The sequence below is a fragment of the Bombina bombina genome, chromosome 2 (assembly GCF_027579735.1).
Source record: "Bombina bombina isolate aBomBom1 chromosome 2, aBomBom1.pri, whole genome shotgun sequence".
Classification (NCBI taxonomy): domain Eukaryota; kingdom Metazoa; phylum Chordata; class Amphibia; order Anura; family Bombinatoridae; genus Bombina; species Bombina bombina.
The window spans coordinates 112,656,729-112,678,333 of NC_069500.1; the positions used below are offsets into that span (position 1 = coordinate 112,656,729).

The 21,605-nt window shown below is 41.7% G+C and overlaps 1 protein-coding gene across 3 annotated transcripts in view; it reads right to left on the bottom strand.

Moving 5' to 3' along the window:
• RICTOR (RPTOR independent companion of MTOR complex 2) overlaps window positions 1-21,605 on the bottom strand; it is a 611,164-nt gene that overhangs the window by 327,271 nt on the left and 262,288 nt on the right. For all 3 annotated transcript variants that reach the window (XM_053701222.1, XM_053701221.1, XM_053701220.1), the window contains exons 9-10: window positions 13,448-13,535; window positions 1,052-1,142 (exon numbers count right to left, since the gene is read on the bottom strand). In XM_053701222.1, the coding sequence (XP_053557197.1) occupies window positions 1,052-1,142; window positions 13,448-13,535 (179 nt within the window). The remainder of the gene's footprint in view (window positions 1-1,051; window positions 1,143-13,447; window positions 13,536-21,605) is intronic.

Genomic DNA, 21,605 nt, shown 5'->3' on the forward strand with positions numbered 1-21,605 from the left:
ATGTTACTATTTCGATGTATTTGCTTCTTCTGAAGCAGTCTTTGGTAGAAAAGTTCTTCAGACAGCTGTCTCAGTTTGATTCTTCTGTTTATATTTTAAGTTTTTTCTTGAAATTTAAAGAAAACATTTTTTGTTTGGATTTAATTTCTCAGCGGAAATAGCTGTTTTTATTTTATCCCTCCCTCTTTAGTGACTCTTCTGTGGACTTCCACATCTTGGGTATTTTATCCCATACGTCACTAGCTCATGGACTCTTGCCATTTACATGAAAGAAAACAATTTATGTAAGAACTTACCCGATAAATTCATTTCTTTCATAATGGCAAGAGTCTATGAGGCCCACCCTGTTTTTGGTGGTTATATTTTTTTTTGTATAAAAGCACAATATTATTTTCCAGTTCCTCTTTTTTGTATGCTTTTTTACACCTCACTACTTGGCTATACGTTGAACTAAAGGTGTGAGTGTGGTGGTAGGTGTATTTATAGGCATTTTGAGGTTTGGGAAACTTTGCCCCTCCTGGTAGGAATGTATATCCCATACGTCACTAGCTCATGGACTCTTGCCATTATGAAAGAAATGAATAAATCAGGTTAGTTCTTAAATAAATTATGTTGTTCTCTATAAACCATGAAAGATTAATTTAGATTTCACTGCCTATTTAAGGATTGATAAGGTTTCATATTAATTTAAATCATTTTATTTGGGCTAAATTTACCGTATCTCAAAAGAATTCAAGAATTTTCTTCTTTGCATTAGGCAATATGGATCCATAAAAGTGAAAATATTTAGAGGAAGTAAGCATAAAGTGATGACACTGAGGATCAGAAAACAGTTACCCATGAGCAACTGAAGTAATGACATGCTCTAAATCATTAGAAAAAGCAGAATTTCCCCTACTATAATTAGTCAAACAACAAACGATACTTGCGGTTATTTTAAAGTAATCTCTTGCAAATATTAAGTAAACATTCCACCTTATAGTGTTTATTTGTGTACCAGCCATTATATTAAACATTGTTTTTACAGAAAACTCTTATTTGTGCCATATACCTGGATCGTGCTCGATGCGGAAGAATGGTTTTAGCCTCTGCTGCTACAAATCCATCCGAAAGTCTCCAAGTATCCTGAAATCGGCTTGGATCTAATGTTAAAAGAGCAACACAAACAAGTCTTTAGCTTTGTCTAAATAATGTCTAGAATACCCACTGCTTAAAGGGACATTGTACACTAGATGATCCATTTAGATAGCCCATCTGGTAGTGTTTTTATAGAAATATACAATTTTGCTTGTTTTTTAAGAACAATGTGCTGATTTTCAGACTCCTAACCAAATCCCACAGTGTCAGATGTATAGGTGCGTTTATAGACTCCTGCTGGCTCCTGTTTCTGTTAACTGTCTTTTCATAAAGCCCCTTTCAGTGGGTGTCCCAGCCTACCTCATCAACAGTGCTAAACTGGGAGCTTCTAAGTAAGTTTTTAAAAGTTTTTTTTATACTGGATTTTTAGATCAATGTGTGTATATTCTCCTTACATGCAGTTATATGAAAATTGGTGCACTAACCCTTATTTATGCATTGTGCATTCACAGTAAAATAGTTTCTCTTGTAAGGTGTATCCAGTCCACGGATTCATCCATTACTTGTGGCATATTCTCCTTCCCAACAGGAAGCTGCAAGAGAATCACCCACAGCAGAGCTGTCTATATAGCTCCTCCCCTAACTGCCACCTCCCAGTCATTCTCTTGCAGCTCTCGACAAGGGAAGTAGCTAGAGAGATGTGGTGCATTAATGTAGTTTATCTTCAATCAAAAGTTTATTATTTTCAAATGGTACCGGAGTTGTACTATTTTAGCCTAAGGCAGAAAGTTGAAGAAGAGTTTGCCTGTGGTTTTTTGATGATCTTAGCGGTTTGTAACTAAGATCCACTGCTGTTCTCACACATAACTGAAGAGATGGGTAACTTCAGCTGGGGGAATAGCGTGCAGGGTCTCCTGCTCTGAGGTATGTGCAGTTTTAAATTTTTCTAGAGAGATGATAAGCTAGAAAATGCTGACAATACCGGATTTATTTAAGGTAAGCCTGATTACAGTGATTTAATAACGACTGGTATCATGCTTGCTGTAAAGGGTAATATATTAGTTATTTTACTTTCATTACTGAATAGATATAACGTTTGCTTGAGGTATATAAACGTTTATTACAAATTGGTGATAAAACTTTATTCTGGGTCCCAGTTTTTCCACATGGCTGACTAGATTTTCTAGGGATAGTTTTTTAAGGCCCTCTCACTGTGAGTACAGGTTGGGAGGGGCCTATTTTCGCGCCTAAATTGCGCAGTAGTTTTTGCAGCTTGAGACATCCAGCTTCCCTGAAGGAGTCCCCTGAACATATAGGACCTCTCTAAAGGGTTTTTGTGCCTTCCAAAGTCGTTGTATGGGCAGGTAGGAGCCACAGTGGAGCTGTGGCAGTTGGTTGTGACTGTTTAAAAACGTTTATATCGTTTTTTTTATCCGGTTTTGAAACTAAGGGGTTAATCATCCATTTGCAAGTGGGTGCAATGCTATTTCAGTCTATTATACACACTGTAAAAATTTCGTAAAATTTACTGCTTTTTTTCACTGTTTTGCAGTTTCTGTGATTGTTTTTTTCTCTTAAAGGCAAAGTACCGTTTTTATTTTTTGCTTGTTCATAGTTATTAAAGTGTTTTCCAAGCTTGCTGGTCTCATTACTAGTCTGTTTAAACATGTCTGACATAGAGGAAACTCATTGTTCATTATGTTTAGAAGCCATTGTGGAACCCCCTCTTAGAATGTGTACCAAATGCACTGATTTTACTATAGATTACAAAGACCATATTCTGGCTTTAAAAAATTTATCACCAGAAGAAATTGACAAGGAGGAAGTTATGCCGTCTAACTCTCCCCACGTGTCAGAACCTATAAATCCCGCTCAGGGGATGCCAAGTACATCTAGCGCGCCCATTGCGTATACCTTGCAAGACATGGCGGCAGTTATGAATCATACCCTTACAAAGGTAATATCTAAACTGCCAGGATTGCAAGGAAAGCGAGACAGTTCTGGGACTAGAATAAATACAGAGCTCTCTGACGCTTTAGTGGCTATGTCTGATACACCATCACAATGTACTGAAGCAGGGGAGCTTCAATCTGTTGGTGATTTTTCTGATTCAGGGAAGATACTTCAACCTGATTCTGATATGTCTACATTTAAATTTAAGCTTGAGCACCTCCGCGTATTGCTCAGGGAGGTCTTAGTAACTCTGGACGACTGTGACACTATTGTAGTCCCAGAGAAATTATGTAGATTGGATAAATACTATGCAGTACCTACTTATACTGATGTTTTTCCAATCCCTAAGAGGTTTTCTGAAATTATTACTAAGGAATGGGATAGACCAGGTGCCGTTCTCTCCCCCTCCTGTTTTTAAAAAGATGTTTCCTATAGACGCCGCTACACGGGACTTATGGCAGACGGTCCCTAAGGTGGAGGGAGCAGTTTCTACTCTAGCTAAGCGTACCACTATCCCTGTCGAGGACAGTTGTGCTTTTCTAGATCCAATGGATAAAAAATTAGAGGGTTACCTTAAGAAAAAAATTTTTCAACAAGGTTTTATTCTCCAGCCTCTTGCATGCATTGCCCCAGTCACTGCTGCTGCGGCTTTCTGGTTTGAGTCTCTAGAGGAGGCTCTACAGGTTGAAACCTTGTTGGAAGATATTATTGACAAGCTTAAGGCTCTTAAGCTAGCCAATTCATTAGTTTCTGACGCCGTTGCGTCAGAAACGGCTAAAAATTCAGGTTTTGCTATTCAGGCGCGTAGGGCGCTATGGCTTAAATCCTGGTCAGCTGAAGTGACTTAAAAGTCTAAGCTTCTCAACATTCCCTTCAAAGGGCAGACCCTATTCGGGCCTGGACTGAAGGAGATCATTTCTGACATCACTGGAGGAAAAGGTCACGCCCTTCCTCAGATAGGTCCAACAAATTAAGGACCAAACAGTCTAGTTTTCGGCCCTTTCGAAACTTCAAGAGTGGCGCAGCTTCAACTTCCTCTAACACAAAACAAGAGGGAACTTTTGCCCAGTCTAAGCCGGTCTGGAGACCTAGCCAGGCTTGGAACAAGGGGAAACAGGCCAAAAAGCCTGCTGCTGCCTCTAAGACAGCATGAAGGAGCAGCCCCCGATCCGGAAACGGATCTAGTAGGGGGCAGACTCTCTCTCTTCGCCCAGGCTTGGGCAAGAGATGTCCAGGATCCCTGGGCATTAGAAATTGTGTCCAAGGGTTATCTTCTGGAATTCAAAACCTCTCCCCCAAGAGGGAGATTTCATCTCTCACACTTATCTGCAAACCAGATAAAGAGAGAGGCATTCTTACACTGTGTTCAAGACCTCCTAGTGATCCACCCAGTTCTGCAGGAGGAAGAGGGGCAGGGCTTCTATTCAAATCTGTTTGTAGTTCCCAAGAATGAGGGAACATTCAGACCAATCTAAGATCTCAAGATCTTAAACAAATTTCTCAGAGTCCCATCCTTCAAGATGGAGACTATTCGAACCATCCTTCCTATGATCCAGGAGGGTCAATATATGACTACCGTAGACTTAAAGGATGCTTATCTTCACATCCCGATACACAAAGATCATCATCGTTTTCTCAGGTTTGCCTTTCTAGACAGGCACTACCAGTTTGTGGCTCTTCCCTTCGGGTTGGCCACGGCACCAAGAATCTTTACAAAGGTTCTAGGGTCCCTCCTAGCGGTCCTAAGGCCGCGGGGCATAGCAGTAGCCCCTTACTTAGACGACATTCTGATACAGGCGTCGACTTTTCAAATCGCAAGGTCCCATACGGACATTGTTCTGGCATTTCTGAGGTCCCATAGGTGGAAGGTGAACAAAGAAAAGAGTTCTCTATCACCTCTAACAAAAGTTTCATTCCTAGGGACTCTGATAGATTCAGTAGAAATGAAGATTTACCTAACGAAGGCCAGATGATCAAAACTTCTAGACTCTTGCCGTGTTCTTTATTCCACTTCTCGTCCTTCAGTGGCTCAGTGTATGGAAGTAATCGGTTTAATGGTAGCAGCAATGGACATAGTACCGTTTGCCCGCCTACATCTCAGACCGCTGCAACTTTGCATGTTCAGTCAGTGGAATGGGGATTACACAGATTTGTCCCCTCTACTAAATCTGGATCAAGAAACCAGGGATTCTCTTCTCTGGTGGCTATCTCGGGTCCATCTGTCCAAGGGGATGAGCTTCCACAGGCCATATTGGACTATAGTAACAACAGATGCCAGCCTTCTGGGCTGGGGTGCAGTCTGGAACTCCCTGAAGGCTCAGGGCTCGTGGACTCAGGAGGAGGCACTCCTTCCGATAAACATTCTGGAACTAAGAGCGATATTCAATGCTCTTCAGGCTTGGCCTCAGCTAGCTGCGGTCAGGTTCATCAGATTTCAGTCGGACAACATCACGACTGTAGCCTATATCAACCATCAGGGGGGAACAAGGAGCCCCCTGGCAATGTTGGAGGTTTCAAAGATAATTCTATGGGCAGAGGTTCACTCTTGTCATCTATCAGCTATCCATATCCCAGGAGTAGAGAACTGGGAGGCGGATTTTCTAAGTCGGCAGACTTTTCATCCGGGGGAGTGGGAGCTCCATCCGAAGGTATTTGCCCAGCTGATTCAACTATGGGGCAAACCAGAACTGGATCTCATGGCGTCTCGTCAGAACGCCAAACTTCCTTGTTACGGGTCCAGGTCAAGGGATCCCCAGGCAGCGCTCTAGCAGTGCCCTGGTCCTTCAGCCTGGCTTATGTGTTTCCACCATTTCCTCCTCTGCTCCCTCGTCTGATTGCCAAGATCAAGCAGGAGAGAGCTTCGGTGATTTTGATAGCTCCTGCGTGGCCACGCAGGACTTGGTATGCAGATCTGGTGGACATGTCATCCTTTCCACCATGGACTTCTGCCGCTGAGGCAGGACCTTCTACTTCAAGGTCCCTTCAAACATCCAAATCTAATTTCTCTGCGTCTGACTGCTTGGAGATTGAACGCTTGATTTTATCAAAACGCGTTTTTTCTGAGTCGGTCATTGATACCTTAATTCAGGCTCGAAAGCCTGTCACCAGGAAAATCTATCATAAGATATGATGTAAATATCTTCATTGGTGTGAATCCAAGAGTTACTCATGGAGTAAAGTCAGGATTCCCAGGATATTATCTTTTCTCCAAGAAGGATTGGAGAAGGGATTGTCAGCTAGTTCCTTAAATGGACAGATTTCTGCTCTGTCTATTCTTTTGCATAAGCGTCTGGCGGATGTTCCAGACGTTCAGGCGTTTTGTCAGGCTTTAGTTAGAATCAAGCCTGTGTTTAAACCTGTTGCTCCGCCATGGAGTTTAAATTTAGTTCTTAAAGTTCTTCAAGGGGTTCCGTTTGAACCTCTGCATTCCATAGATATCAAGCTTTTATCTTGGAAAGTTCTGTTTTTGGTAGCTATCTCTTCGGCTCGAAGAATTTCAGAGTTATCTGCCTTGCAGTGTGATTCCCCTTATCTGATCTTCCATGCAGATAAGGTAGTATTGCGTACCAAACCTGGGTTTCTTCCTAAGGTGGTATCTAATAAGAATATCGATCAGGAGATTGTTGTTCCGTCACTGTGTCCTAATCCTTCTTCAAAGAAGGAACGTCTATTACACAATCTTGACGTGATTCGTGCTTTAAAACATAATTTATGCTTACCTGATAAATTCCTTTCTTCTGTTGTGTGATCAGTCCACGGGTCATCATTACTTCTGGGATATAACTCCTCCCCAACAGGAAATGAAAGAGGATTCACCCAGCAGAGCTGCATATAGCTCCTCCCCTCTACGTCAGTCCCAGTCATTCGACCAAGAATCAACGAGAAAGGAGTAACCAAGGGTGAAGTGGTGACTGGAGTATAATTTAAAAGATATTTACCTGCCTTAAAACAGGGCGGGCCGTGGACTGATCACACAACAGAAGAAAGGAATTTATCAGGTAAGCATAAATTATGTTTTCTTCTGTTATGTGTGATCAGTCCACGGGTCATCATTACTTCTGGGATACCAATACCAAAGCAAAAGTACACGGATGACGGGAGGGATAGGCAGGCTCATTATATAGAAGGAACCACTGCCTGAAGAACCTTTCTCCCAAAAATAGCCTCCGAAGAAGCAAAAGTGTCAAATTTGTAAAATTTGGAAAAAGTATGAAGCGAAGACCAAGTTGCAGCCTTGCAAATCTGTTCAACAGAGGCCTCATTCTTAAAGGCCCAAGTGGAAGCCACAGCTCTAGTGGAGTGAGCTGTAATTCTTTCAGGAGGCTGCTGACCAGCAGTCTCATAGGCTAAACGTATTATGCTACGAAGCCAAAAAGAGAGAGAGGTAGCAGAAGCTTTTTGACCTCTCCTCTGTCCAGAATAAACGACAAACAGGGAAGAAGTTTGGCGAAAATCTTTAGTTGCCTGCAAGTAGAACTTGAGGGCACGAACTACATCCAGATTGTGTAGAAAACGTTCCTTCTTTGAAGAAGGATTTGGACACAAGGATGGAACAACAATCTCTTGATTGATATTCCTGTTAGTGACCACCTTAGGTAAGAACCCAGGTTTAGTACGCAGAACTACCTTGTCTGAGTGAAAAATCAGATAAGGAGAATCACAATGTAAGGCTGATAACTCAGAGACTCTTCGAGCCGAGGAAATAGCCATTAAAAACAGAACTTTCCAAGATAACAATTTTATATCAATGGAATGAAGGGGTTCAAATGGAACACCCTGTAAAACGTTAAGAACTAAGTTTAAACTCCATGGCGGAGCAACAGCTTTAAACACAGGCTTGATCCTAGCTAAAGCCTGACAAAAAGCCTGGACGTCTGGATTTTCTGACAGACGCCTGTGTAACAAGATGGACAGAGCTGAAATCTGTCCCTTTAATGAACTAGCTGATAAACCCTTTTCTAAACCTTCTTGTAGAAAAGACAATATCCTAGAGATCCTAACCTTACTCCAGGAGTAATGTTTGGATTCGCACCAGTATAGGTATTTACGCCATATTTTATGGTAAATCTTTCTGGTAACAGGCTTCCTAGCCTGTATCAGGGTATCAATAACCGACTCAGAAAAACCACGTTTTGATAAAATCAAACGTTCAATTTCCAAGCAGTCAGCTTCAGAGAAGTTAGATTTTGATGTTTGAATGGACCCTGTATCAGAAGGTCCTGTCTTAGAGGTAGAGACCAAGGCGGACAGGATGACATGTCCACTAGATCTGCATACCAAGTCCTGCGTGGCCATGCAGGCGCTATTAGAATCACTGATGCTCTCTCCTGCTTGATTTTGGCAATCAATCGAGGAAGCAGCGGAAAGGGTGGAAACACATAAGCCATCCCGAAGTTCCAAGGTGCTGTCAAAGCATCTATCAGAACCGCTCCCGGATCCCTGGATCTGGACCCGTAGCGAGGAAGTTTGGCGTTCTGGCGAGACGCCATGAGATCTATCTCTGGTTTGCCCCAACGTCGAAGTATTTGGGCAAAGACCTCCGGATGAAGTTCCCACTCCCCCGGATGAAAAGTCTGGCGACTCAAGAAATCCGCCTCCCAGTTCTCCACTCCCGGGATGTGGATTGCTGACAGGTGGCAAGAGTGAGACTCTGCCCAGCGAATTATCTTTGATACTTCCACCATTGCTAGGGAGCTTCTTGTCCCTCCCTGATGGTTGATGTAAGCTACAGTCGTGATGTTGTCCGACTGAAACCTGATGAACCCCCGAGTTGTTAATTGGGGCCAAGCTAGAAGGGCATTGAGAACTGCTCTCAATTCCAGAATGTTTATTGGAAGGAGACTCTCCTCCTGATTCCATAGTCCCTGAGCCTTCAGAGAATTCCAGACAGCGCCCCAACCTAGTAGGCTGGCGTCTGTTGTTACAATTGTCCAGTCTGGCCTGCTGAATGGCATCCCCCTGGACAGGTGTGGCTGATGAAGCCACCATAGAAGAGAATTTCTGGTCTCTTGATTCAGATTCAGAGTAGGGGACAAATCTGAGTAATCCCCATTCCACTGACTTAGCATGCATAATTGCAGAGGTCTGAGGTGTAGGCGTGCAAAAGGTACTATGTCCATTGCCGCTACCATTAAGCCGATCACCTCCATGCATTGAGCTACTGACGGGTGTTGAATAGAATGAAGGACACGGCATGCATTTTGAAGCTTTGTTAACCTGTCCTCTGTCAGGTAAATCTTCATTTCTACAGAATCTATAAGAGTCCCCAAGAATGGAACTCTTGTGAGAGGAAAAAGAGAACTCTTCTTTTCGTTCACTTTCCATCCATGCGACCTTAGAAATGCCAGAACTAACTCTGTATGAGACTTGGCAGTTTGAAAGCTTGAAGCTTGTATTAGAATGTCGTCTAGGTATGGAGCTACCGAAATCCCTCGCGGTCTTAGTACCGCCAGAAGGGCACCCAGAACCTTTGTGAAGATTCTTGGAGCCGTAGCCAATCCGAATGGAAGAGCTACAAACTGGTAGTGCCTGTCTAAGAAGGCAAACCTTAGATACCGGTGATGATCTTTGTGGATCGGTATGTGAAGGTAAGCATCCTTTAAATCCACTGTGGTCATGTACTGACCCTCTTGGATCATGGGTAAGATTGTCCGAATAGTTTCCATTTTGAACGATGGAACTCTTAGGAATTTGTTTAGAATCTTTAAATCTAAGATTGGCCTGAAAGTTCCCTCTTTTTTGGGAACCACAAACAGGTTTGAGTAGAACCCTTGTCCTTGTTCCGACCGCGGAACCGGATGGATCACTCCCATTATTAACAGATCTTGTACGCAGCGTAGAAACGCTTCTTTCTTTATCTGGTTTGTTGACAACCTTGACAGATGAAATCTCCCTCTTGGGGGAGATAATTTGAAGTCTAGAAGGTATCCCTGAGATATGATCTCTAGTGCCCAGGGATCCTGAACATCTCTTGCCCAGGCCTGGGCGAAGAGAGAGAGTCTGCCCCCCACTAGATCCGGTCCCGGATCGGGGGCTCTCGGTTCATGCTGTCTTTGGGGCAGCAGCAGGTTTCCTGGCCTGCTTGCTCTTGTTCCAGGACTGGTTAGGCTTCCAGCCTTGCCTGTAACGAGCAACAGCTCCTTCCTGTTTTGGTGCAGTGGAGGTTGATGCTGCTCCTGTTTTGAAGTTCCGAAAGGGACGAAAATTAGACTGTCTAGCCTTAGCTTTGGCTTTGTCTTGAGGTAGGGCGTGGCCCTTACCTCCTGTAATGTCAGCGATAATCTCTTTCAAACCGGGCCCAAATAAAGACTGCCCCTTGAAAGGTATATTAAGTAATTTGGACTTAGAAGTAACATCAGCTGACCAGGATTTTAGCCACAGCGCCCTACGTGCCTGTATGGCGAATCCTGAGTTCTTAGCCGTAAGTTTGGTTAAATGTACTACGGCCTCCGAAATGAAGGAATTAGCTAGTTTAAGGACTCTAAGCCTGTCCGTAATGTCGTCTAGCGTAGATGAACTAAGGTTCTCTTCAAGCGACTCAATCCAAAATGCTGCCGCAGCCGTAATCGGCGCGATACATGCAAGGGGTTGTAATATAAAACCTTGTTGAACAAACATTTTCTTAAGGTAACCCTCTAATTTTTTATCCATTGGATCTGAGAAAGCACAGCTATCCTCCACCGGGATAGTGGTACGCTTAGCTAAAGTAGAAACTGCTCCCTCCACCTTGGGGACCGTTTGCCATAAGTCCCGAGTGGTGGCGTCTATTGGAAACATCTTTCTAAATATTGGAGGGGGTGAGAACGGCACACCGGGTCTATCCCACTCCTTAGTAACAATTTCAGTTAGTCTCTTAGGTATAGGAAAAACGTCAGTACTCGCCGGTACCGCAAAGTATTTATCCAACCTACACAGTTTCTCTGGTATTGCAACGGTGTTACAATCGTTGAGAGCTGCTAAGACCTCCCCTAGTAATACACGGAGGTTCTCCAATTTAAATTTAAAATTTGAAATATCTGAGTCCAATCTGTTTGGATCAGAACCGTCACCCACAGAATGAAGCTCTCCGTCCTCATGCTCTGCGAGCTGTGACGCAGTATCAGACATGGCCCTAGCATTGTCAGCGCACTCTGTTCTCGCCCCAGAGTGATCACGCTTGCCTCTTAGTTCTGGTAATTTAGACAAAACTTCAGTCATAACAGTAGCCATATCTTGTAATGTTATCTGTAATGGCCGCCCAGATGTACTAGGCGCCAAAATATCACGCACCTCCCGGGCGGGAGATGCAGGTACTGCCGCGTGAGGCGAGTTAGTCGGCATAACTCTCCCCTCGCTGTTTGGTGAAACTTGTTCACATTGTACAGATTGACTTTTATTTAAAGTAGCATCAATACAGTTAGTACATAAATTTCTATTGGGCTCCACCTTGGCATTGGAACAAATGACACAGATATCTTCCTCTGAGTCAGACATGTCTAACACACTAGCAAAAAAACTTACAACTTGGTTATAATCTTTTTTAGCAAAAAACGTACTGTGCCTCAAAGAGGTACTAACGATTAAATGACAGTTGAAATAATAAACTGAAAAACAGTTATAGCATCAAACTTTAAAACAACAAAACTTTTAGCAAAGGTTTGTTCCCATTAGTAAAATAACAATAATTAAATTTGACATAAAAAATACAAAGCAACGTCTTTATTCACAGTCACTATAAGAATTCTCACAGCTCTGCTGAGAGAATTTACCTCCCTTCAAAGAAGTTTGAAGACCCCTGAGATCTATCAGAGATGAACCGGATCATGCAGGAAATATAAAAGTAACTGACTGGTATTTTTTGATGCGTAGCAAAGAGCGCCAAAAACGGCCCCTCCCTCTCCCACACAGCAGTGAAGAGAAACGAAACTGTCACAATTAAAGTAAAAAAAAAAAAAAAAAAAAAAAACTGCCAAGTGGAAAATAATGCCCAAATATTTATTCACACAGTACCTCAGCAATGTAAACGATTCTACATTCCAGCAAAAACGTTTAACATGATAAATAGTTATTAAAAAGGATTAGTGACCTTTAACAGAGTAGTTCCGGTGAAATACCATCCCCAGAATACTGAAGTGTATACATACATGTCATTTTAACGGTATGGCAGGATTTTCTCATCAATTCCATTCAGAAAATAAAAACTGCTACATACCTCAATGCAGATTCATCTGCCCGCTGTCCCCTGATCTGAAGCCTTTACCTCCCTCAGATGGCCGAGAACAGCAATATGATCTTAACTACTCCGGTTAAAATCATAGTAAAAAACTCTGACAGATTCTTCCTCAAACTCTGCCAGAGAAGTAATAACACGCTCCGGTGCTATTTTAAAATAACAAACTTTTGATTGAAGTCATAAAAACTAAGTATAATCACCATAGTCCTCTCACACATCCTATCTAGTCGTTGGGTGCAAGAGAATGACTGGGACTGACGTAGAGGGGAGGAGCTATATGCAGCTCTGCTGGGTGAATCCTCTTGCATTTCCTGTTGGGGAGGAGTTATATCCCAGAAGTAATGATGACCCGTGGACTGATCACACATAACAGAAGAAAGTTTTATTTACAAGCTACTAAAGATTTTCGTCAAACATCTGCATTGTTTGTTGTCTACTCTGGACAGAGGAAAGCCAAAAGGCTTCAGCAACTTCACTTTCTTTTTGGTTAAGAATTATAATCCGCTTAGTTTATGAGACTGCTGGCCAGCAGCCTCCTGAAAGAATTACAGCTCATTCCACTAGAGCGGTGGCTTCCACATGGGCTTTTAAAAATGAGGCTTCTGTTGAACAGATTTGTAAGGCGGCGACTTGGTCTTCGCTTCATACTTTTTCTAAATTCTACAAATTTGAACTTTTGCTTCTTCAGAGGCTAATTTTGGGAGAAAGTTATTACAGGCAGTGGTGCCTTCCGTTTAAGCGCCTGCCTTGTCCCTCCCTTCATCCGTGTCCTATAGCTTTGGTATTGGTATCCCACAAGTAATGAATCCGTGGACTGGATACACCTTACAAGAGAAAACAAAATTTATGCTTACCTGATAAATGTATTTCTCTTGTGGTGTAACCAGTCCACGGCCCGCCCTGTCATTTTAAGGCAGGTGTTTAAAATGTTTAAACTACAGTCACCACTGCACCCTATAGTTTCTCCTTTCTCTTGCTTGTCTTCGGTCGAATGACTGGGAGGTGGCAGTTAGGGGAGGAGCTATATAGACAGCTCTGCTGTGGGTGATCCTCTTGCAGCTTCCTGTTGGGAAGGAGAATATCCCACAAGTAATGGATGACTCCGTGGACTGGATACACCACAAGAGAAATAAATTCAGGTAAGCATAAATTTTGTTTTTTATATGTTAGGTGCAACAAAGCAGTTTATAGATTGTTTTCACTTACCAACACTTAAAAGAGCTTCAATAAAGTCCTTTGTCACAACAGGAAGCGGGAGGCGAAAAATGTCATACAGTACCTCGAGAAGGCCTCGCTATAAAAACAAAAATGATTATGCAATAACAAACCACTGCAACCATACATGTGTTATTCTATTTTCTTTAGAGGAATTAGGAGATTGAAGGAGGAGGAACAGAATTATTCACTTGTGTGTTAGAAAAAGAATTTAGTGTATTTTTTTTACACTAAATGAATATGAAATGTGGGTCTGCGCTTAAGTCTCAAAACATGCTAAAAGGGACAAGAAACCCAAAAGGTTTCCAATTTACTTAATCAAATGTGCTTCAATCTCTTGGTATCCTTTATTGAACCCCCAATGCAATATTGGGGGTTAGCTGAACACATAGGTTGAGCCAATGACAGGAGGAATATTTGTGCAACCACTATTCACCAGCTAGCTCCCAGTAGTGCATTTTAAATTAGCTGGACAATTATAGTAGTTGATGTTAGCACATTACATTTTTAAAACGTAAAACAGCAGTATGATGATTGTTCCATGTTTCTTTGCCAAAGGGGATGCAAATGACCTAGAAGAATGAGATTGGAGCTCCATTTATAAAGCTGCAAATGCAGCTTTTGAGCTCTTACGGTGCAGGTTTGCTCATTTGAGATTGCAAGTTAATCAGCTGAACTGACTGTGGATTTTGCGCAAAGCTAGTTGTGCTAGAGCACTGGGCAGGATTAAGTAAAAGGCTTCACTGTTGGCGAGAGTGGGCCGGCAGGTTTTCCTTGTTAAATGGGGGCCATAATCTAGAACAGTCAGGATTTTAAGCTGGTAAGCAATAAAGATGGAAGAATATTCACCATCATTAATTTATTAGTAAAATGAAAATACAGGGAAACCGTTTTCAATATTGTTTTATAACATACTATGACACAGCTCACTACATCTACTTTGTACAGAGAAAGTCAATCGTGTTGAGATTTTGGTTAGAATGAAGGTTAGAGGAAAAAAGCACCTAGATTTTATACTGTTTAATTGGATGAAATATCAATAAGGAAGGCTTAGAAATTTGTGCACCTGACTGACTAATCAGTTAATAATTGAAATTAAAATAAAAAAAATCCTTTCACATTAGAAATTTCAAATGCATTTTCTCTAATCTCACAAAGCAACATTACTTTTAGTGTACCAAAACAAGGCTCTTTTTCATAAAGATGGTGAGAATCCACAATCCATTACTCCTGGCCACAAGGAGGTGGCAAAGATCCCAAAACTTCAGGAGTCCTTAAAACCCCTCCCACTTTACTGGAAACTAGTCTTGTCTTTGCCTTTGCAGAGGAAGGTGAAAGTAGGTGCTCCAAGTGTTTCTGAGAAGGGCGCTCAGACCGATTTCAAACTAAGTTTTCCCCTCAGAGAATTACTGTTTGGACAGAGGCATGTAGTAATGGGTAGTGGGCACAAGAACACCTTAAAGGAGTTAGTCTGAGATGTTGGCAGGCATGCCCCCAACAAGTTAGTGCAAAATGGTGGTTTATGATAATCCCTCTACTAGCTTATCTAATTTTAGTAAGTCTAAGTCTGTTAAGATGAATGTTGTGCTTCTGAATTATCCTCTGAGAGTGAAGGGTATTCAGATGACCAAGAGTCAATCTTTGATCAGGAAAATGAATCTTCCTTTTTTTTGTTTAAAGAGATACTAAACCCAAATTGTTTTATGAATCAGAGCACACTGAACCCAATTTCTTCTTTCGTAGTTCAGATAGAGCATGCCATTTTAATAAACTTTCTAATTTACTCCTATTATCAATTTTTCTTTGTTCTCTTGCAATCTTTATTTGCAAAAGAAGGCATCTAAGTTAAGCAGCCAGCCACTTTTGGTTCAGTACATTGGACAGCACTTGTTTATTGTTGGGTTCATTTAGCCACCGATCAGCAAGCAAAATCCAGGTTGTTAACCAAAAGTAGGCCTGCTCCTAAACTTACATTCTTGCTTTTCAAATAAAGATAGCAAGAGAATGAAGAAAAATAATAAGAGAAAATTAGAAAGTTGCTTAAAATTGTATGCCCTATCTGAATCATTAAAGAAAAAAATTGGGTTCATTGTCCCTTTAAACTTGAACACTTGTTTTCCTTTTAAGAGAAGTGGTATGTACTTTAAGGTTCAGGATTCTAAGATACCTGAGAATAAGTCTGTTAAAAAGCTGGATTTAATTTTAAAACCCTATGTTAAGTCACCTGAGGTATTTCCAGTTGCTAATGCTATTTCTGAGATAATTTCTAAAGAGTGGTCAAAGCCTGCTCAAAGATTTAAAAGGATGTTTCCTTTGCCTGTTTCTAGTATAGTGTGTTGGGAAACTATTCCTAAAGTAGTTGGGGCTATTTCTACAATGACTAAATGTAATACTATGCCTAAATGTAGTACTATTCCTCTAAAGGACAACATTGATTTTAGAGACCCCATAGATAGGAAATTAAGAGTTTGTTCATAGCAAGGCTTTTCTGCCCGCAATTGGAATTTCTTTCTTTGCAGCAGCCTCTACGCTTTGGTGTGAGGGTTCACCTGAGCAGTTCTCGGAGGATTCTTTTAATGTAGAGTTATATAAGCAATGAAAACTCTTGAAGACTGCAAATGCTTTTATTTGTGATGCGGTTGTTAATATTATTAAAATCAATGGTAAGACTACGACTCTAGCAGTTTTGACTAGTAGGACCTTGTGGTTCAGCTGACATGGTTCCTAAATATAGACTTGTGTTTCTTCCTTTTAAAGGGAAGGTGTTGTTTGGGTCTGGTCTGGATTACATTATTTCTACGGTGACTGAGGGGACAAATGCCTTTCCCCCTCAGGATAATAAGCCTAGGGGTAAATCTAGAGCTTATGAAAGTTTTCATTCCTTTCGTCAATCCACGAACCAGAAATCCTCCATCTTTTCACAGAAGGGGAGTTCTTCCAGTTTCTCCAGGAAGCCAAACCCTATTTGGAACAGATCTACACAGTCTAAAAAGCCTGTTTCCACTACCAAGTGTGCATGAAGGTGCTACCCCCAATCCAGATCTTCTGGTAGTGGTCTGATTAAGCATTTTTCAGGGGGCTTAGTTCTGTTTAAGATACTTGGGTGGTGAACATTATTTCCCAAAAATACATAATACGTTTCACATTAAGGTCTCCCAGGCAAAGGCTTCTTCTGTCTCATGTTCCAGGAAATCCTGTAAAGGTTTCAGATCTGAAGACTATGGGTGTAATAGTTTCAGAATTTGAAACCGGGTAAGGGTTTAATGTCCCCAAGAAAGAAGGAATGTGTAGACCTGTATTTGAAAACTTGAAATATGTTTCTCAGGGTTGCATCTTTCAAAATGGAAACTATTCGGACTATCTTTTATCTTGTTTAACAGGAATTATTCATCTCCTCTGAAGGATGCTTATTTTAATTTTCATATTCACAGGGATCATTATCAATTTCAAAAACAAGGTAAGGGGGGTCACATTTCAAGGCAGAAATCTCAGAGACTCTGCGAGGCAATAGCTAATAGAAACAAAACCTTCCAAGATAACAGTTTAATGTCTACATTATGCATAGGCTCAATATGCTGCAACACACGAAGAACAAGATTGAGACTCCATGGCGGAGCCATCTTTCTAAGCACAGGTATGATCCTAGTCAGAGCCTTAACAAAGGACTGCACATTCGGAAGCTCAGCTAATCTCTTGTGCAGCAACACCGACAGGTCCGATATCTGTCCCTTCAGGGAACTAGCAGATAAACCCTTCTCCAGTCCATCCTGGAGAAGAAAAAATTCTGGCAACTTTAACCTTATGCCAAGAAAAACGACCCTCCTCACACCAGTGCAGGTAAGTCCGCCACATCTTATGGTAGATGTGTCGAGTAACTGGCTTACAAGCTTGAATCAAAGTGTCGATGACACTCTCAGAGAAACCTTTCCTGGCTAAGACTAAGCGTTCAATCTCCACGCAGTCAGCCTCAGATCATCTAGATATTGATGAAGGAAGGGACCCTGTATCAGCAGGTCCCTACGACAAGGTAATCTCCACCGAGGAGATGAGGACATCCCCACCAGATCCACGAACCAAGTCCTTCGCGACCATGATGGAGCCATTAGAATCACTGATGCTTGCTCCTGTTTGATGCGGGCCACCACACGAGGGAGAAGAGGTAATGGAGGAAAGAGATAGAGTCTGAACCTCCATGGAACCCCTAGGGCATCTATTAGAACAGTGTGAGGATCCCTCAATCTCGACCCGTACTTGGGTAGTTTGGCATTGAGACGGGAGGCTATTAGGTATATATCTCCAGCATCCCCCCATCTGCTGCATATTTCTACAAAGACTTCGGGGGGAAAAGACCATTCCCCCGGGTGAAAGGATTGCCTGCAGAGGAAGTCCGCTTCCCAGTTGTCCACACCCGGAATGTGGATCTCTGACAGTGTAAAGTTGTGGCCCTCCGCCCATTCTAGGATTTGAGATACTTCTCTCATAGCTAAGGAACTTCTCGTTCCTCCCTGATGGTTAATGTAGGCTACTGAAGTTATATTGTCTGATTGTAATCTGATAAATTAGGATGAACTCAGGAGGGGCCAAGCCTTCAGGGAATTGAAGATTGCCCAGAGTTCCAAGATAATGATCGGAAGAGTGGACTCGAGTCCACAGCCCCTGTGGCCTTCCTGGCACCCCAAACGGCTACCCAGCCAGATAGAATGGTGTCTGTAGTCACAATCTCCCAGGACAGTCTCAAGAAACACCTGCTTTGGGACAGGTGATCTTGACACAGCCACCAAGAGAGCGAGTATCTCGACAGGCTGTCCAGAAATATCTGTTGTGACAGATCGGAATGGTCGCTGTTCCATTGTCTCAGCATGCATAGCTGTAAAGGTCTGAGATAGAATCTGGCAAAGGGAAAGATGTCCATACAAGACACCATGACTCCAATTACCTCCATAAATTGGGCCACCAAAGGTCTCAAGGAGGCCTGGAGGGCAAGCCATGCTGCTGTTAGTGTCCATGAAGATCTTTCTTACAGATCAGAGACGTTGCAAGCTAAGTCTATAACTGTGCCCAGGAATTAACAAGTTTATCTTCCATCCATGTGACTGAAGAAGACTTGGATCACTCAGACTTTCTTCCCTTGCTAGATGAAAAGATGGTGCCTGTACCAAGATATCGGCCAGGTAAGGAGCTACTGCTATAACTCGGGTTCTGGCAACCGCTAGGAGAGCCCCCAGAACCTTTAAATATCACCTTGGAGCAGAAGCTAAGCCAAACGGAAGTGCTATGAACTGGAAGTGTTGATCCAGAAAGGCGAATCTCAGGAATTGTAAATGTTCCCTGTGGATCGGAACGTTAAGGTATGCATCGTTCAGATGGTAGTCATAAACTGTCCTTCCTGAACCAGGGGAAGGACTGATCTTATAGACCCATCTTGAAGGTGGGGACACTAACAAATTTGTTTAGGCACTTCAAGTCCAGAATTGGACGAAAAGTTCCCTCCTTTTTGGGAACCACAAAGATGTTTGAATAGAACCCCAGATCCCTTACACAATCTAAAAAGGCTTTCCTCTTCTCTGGTCTTGTAGACAGTCTGGAGAGTAGGAATCTGCCCCTGGGCGGCTGATATTTGAATACTAACCGGAATCCCCGAGATACGACCTCCAGAACCCAAGGATCCTGAACATTATGAAACCAAACATCTGAGAAAAGAGAAAAACTGCTCCCTACTCGAGCCGATCCTGAATCGGAGGTCGCCACTTCATGCCGATTTGTTATCGGCAGGCTTCTTTGTCCGTTTGGACTTGTTCCAGGACTGAGCAGGCTTCCAAGTGCTCTTAGGCTGCTTGGATTTGGATGAAGATTGAAATTGTTGGGATTTGTACTAACGAAAGGAGCGAAAATTAAAGGACTGCCGTCGCTTAGGTCTGTTCTTCTTATCCTGAGGTAGGAAGGCACATTTCCCTCCAGTAACCGCAGAGTTGATGCAGTCCAGACCTGGTCCAAATAAAATCTTCCCCTTGAAAGGAAGAGAAAGGAGTCTGGATTTAGAAGTCATACCCGCAGACCAAGACTTCAAACAGAGAGCCCTGCAGGCTAGGACTGCAAAACCTGAAGCCTTAGCATTCAGACTAATAATCTGCATATTCACATTGCAGATAAAAAAATTAGCTACTCTTAAAGCTTTAATTCTCTACTTAATATCCTCAAAGGGAGATTCCACCTTGATAAGTACTGACAAGGAGTCGCACCAGTATGTGGCGGCCCCGGCTACCACGGCCACTGCTGCCGCCAGTTGAAATAAAAATCCTACGTGTTGGAACATTTTACTTAGGAAAGTTTCCAACTTCATATCCATAGGTTCTATAAAGGATGATATGTTTGTGTATCGCTGCAGAAGCTGACCTTGGTGCTTTTTTATCTATGTAATGATTCAGGCTAGAGCTGTGTGTTTATCAGTGTTTCTTAGCTACGAAATCTGACGCTGTAATGATTTGCTTGAAGTGTTATTGCTGTAACGTGATTTTAAAAAGTCATGTTATAATAAAAATTTGTACAATGCTTAATTCTGTGTGCCAGTAAAAGGATTGATGAGAGATTTCATGTGTCTAAGGCATATAAATATATTGTTTTTGCAAGTGAACTAACTAAGGAATTTGTAAGTGCGATAATGGGCGTGATTTTAAGTCTGGTAAATACAAAAAAAAGTTTTTTCTGGCAAGTGATTAATAGGTTAATTTAAGTATGTCCAAGTGATTAGGTGTTACTTATGACAATTTTGAGAGAGGCCTGGAACCTAAGTAACACCTAATACATTATTTTAAACGCTTTGAAATGAAGACTTTAAATGCTAGACAGCATTATAAACCTAATAAAATAATCACACAACACAGAATATATAATTAAACTAAGTTAAATGAACAAAAAACACAATTTATGTACGAATTTACCTGATAAATTAATTTCTTTCATATTGGCAAGAGTCCATGAGCTAGTGACGTATGGGATATACATTCCTACAAGGAGGGGCAAAGTTTCCCAAACCTCAAAATGCCTATAAATACACCCCCCACAACACCCACAATTCAATTTAACGAATAGCCAAGAAGTGGGGTGATAAGAAAGGAGCGAAAGCATCAACAAAGAATTGGAATAATGGTGCTTTATACAAAAAAATCATAACCACCATAAAAAGGGTGGGCCTCATGGACTCTTGCCAATATGAAAGAAATTAATTTATCAGGTAAATTCTTACATAAATTATGTTTTCTTTCATGTAATTGGCAAGAGTCCATGAGCTAGTGACGTATGGGATAGCAAATACCCAAGATGTGGAACTCCACGCAAGAGTCACAGAGAGGGAGGGATAAAAATAAAGACAGCCAATTCCACTGAAAAAAGAATCCACAACCCAAATCAAAAGTTTTAATCTTTATAACGAAAAAAAATTAAATTACAAGCAGAAGAATCAAACTGAAACAGCTGCCTGAAGTACTTTTCTAACAAAAACTGCTTCTGAAGAAGAGAAAACATCAAAATGGTAGAATTTAGTAAAAGTATGCAAAGAAGACCAAGTTGCTGCTTTGCAAATCTGATCAACAGAAGCTTCATTCTTAAAAGCCCAGGAAGTAGAAACTGACCTAGTAGAATGAGCCGTAATCCTCTGAGGCGGGGATTTACCCAACTCCAAATAAGCATGATGAATCAAAAGCTTTAACCAAGACGCGAAAGAAATGGCAGAAGCCTTCTGACCTTTCCTAGAACCAGAAAAGATAACAAATAGACTAGAAGTCTTTCTGAAATCTTTAGTAGCTTCAACATAATATTTCAAAGCTCTTACCACATCCAAAGAATGTAAAGATCTTTCCAAAGAATTCTTAGGATTTGGACACAACAAAGGGACAACAATTTCTCTACTAATGTTGTTGGAATTCACAACTTTAGGTAAAAATTTAAATGAAGTCCGCAAAACCGCCTTATCCTGACGAAAAATCAGAAAAGGAGACTCACAAGAAAGAGCAGATAATTCAGAAACTCTTCTAGCAGAAGAGATGGTCAAAAGGAACAATACTTTCCAAGAAAGTAATTTAATGTCCAGAGAATGCATAGGCTCAAAACGGAGGAGCCTGTAAAGCCCTCAAAACCAAATTAAGACTCCAAG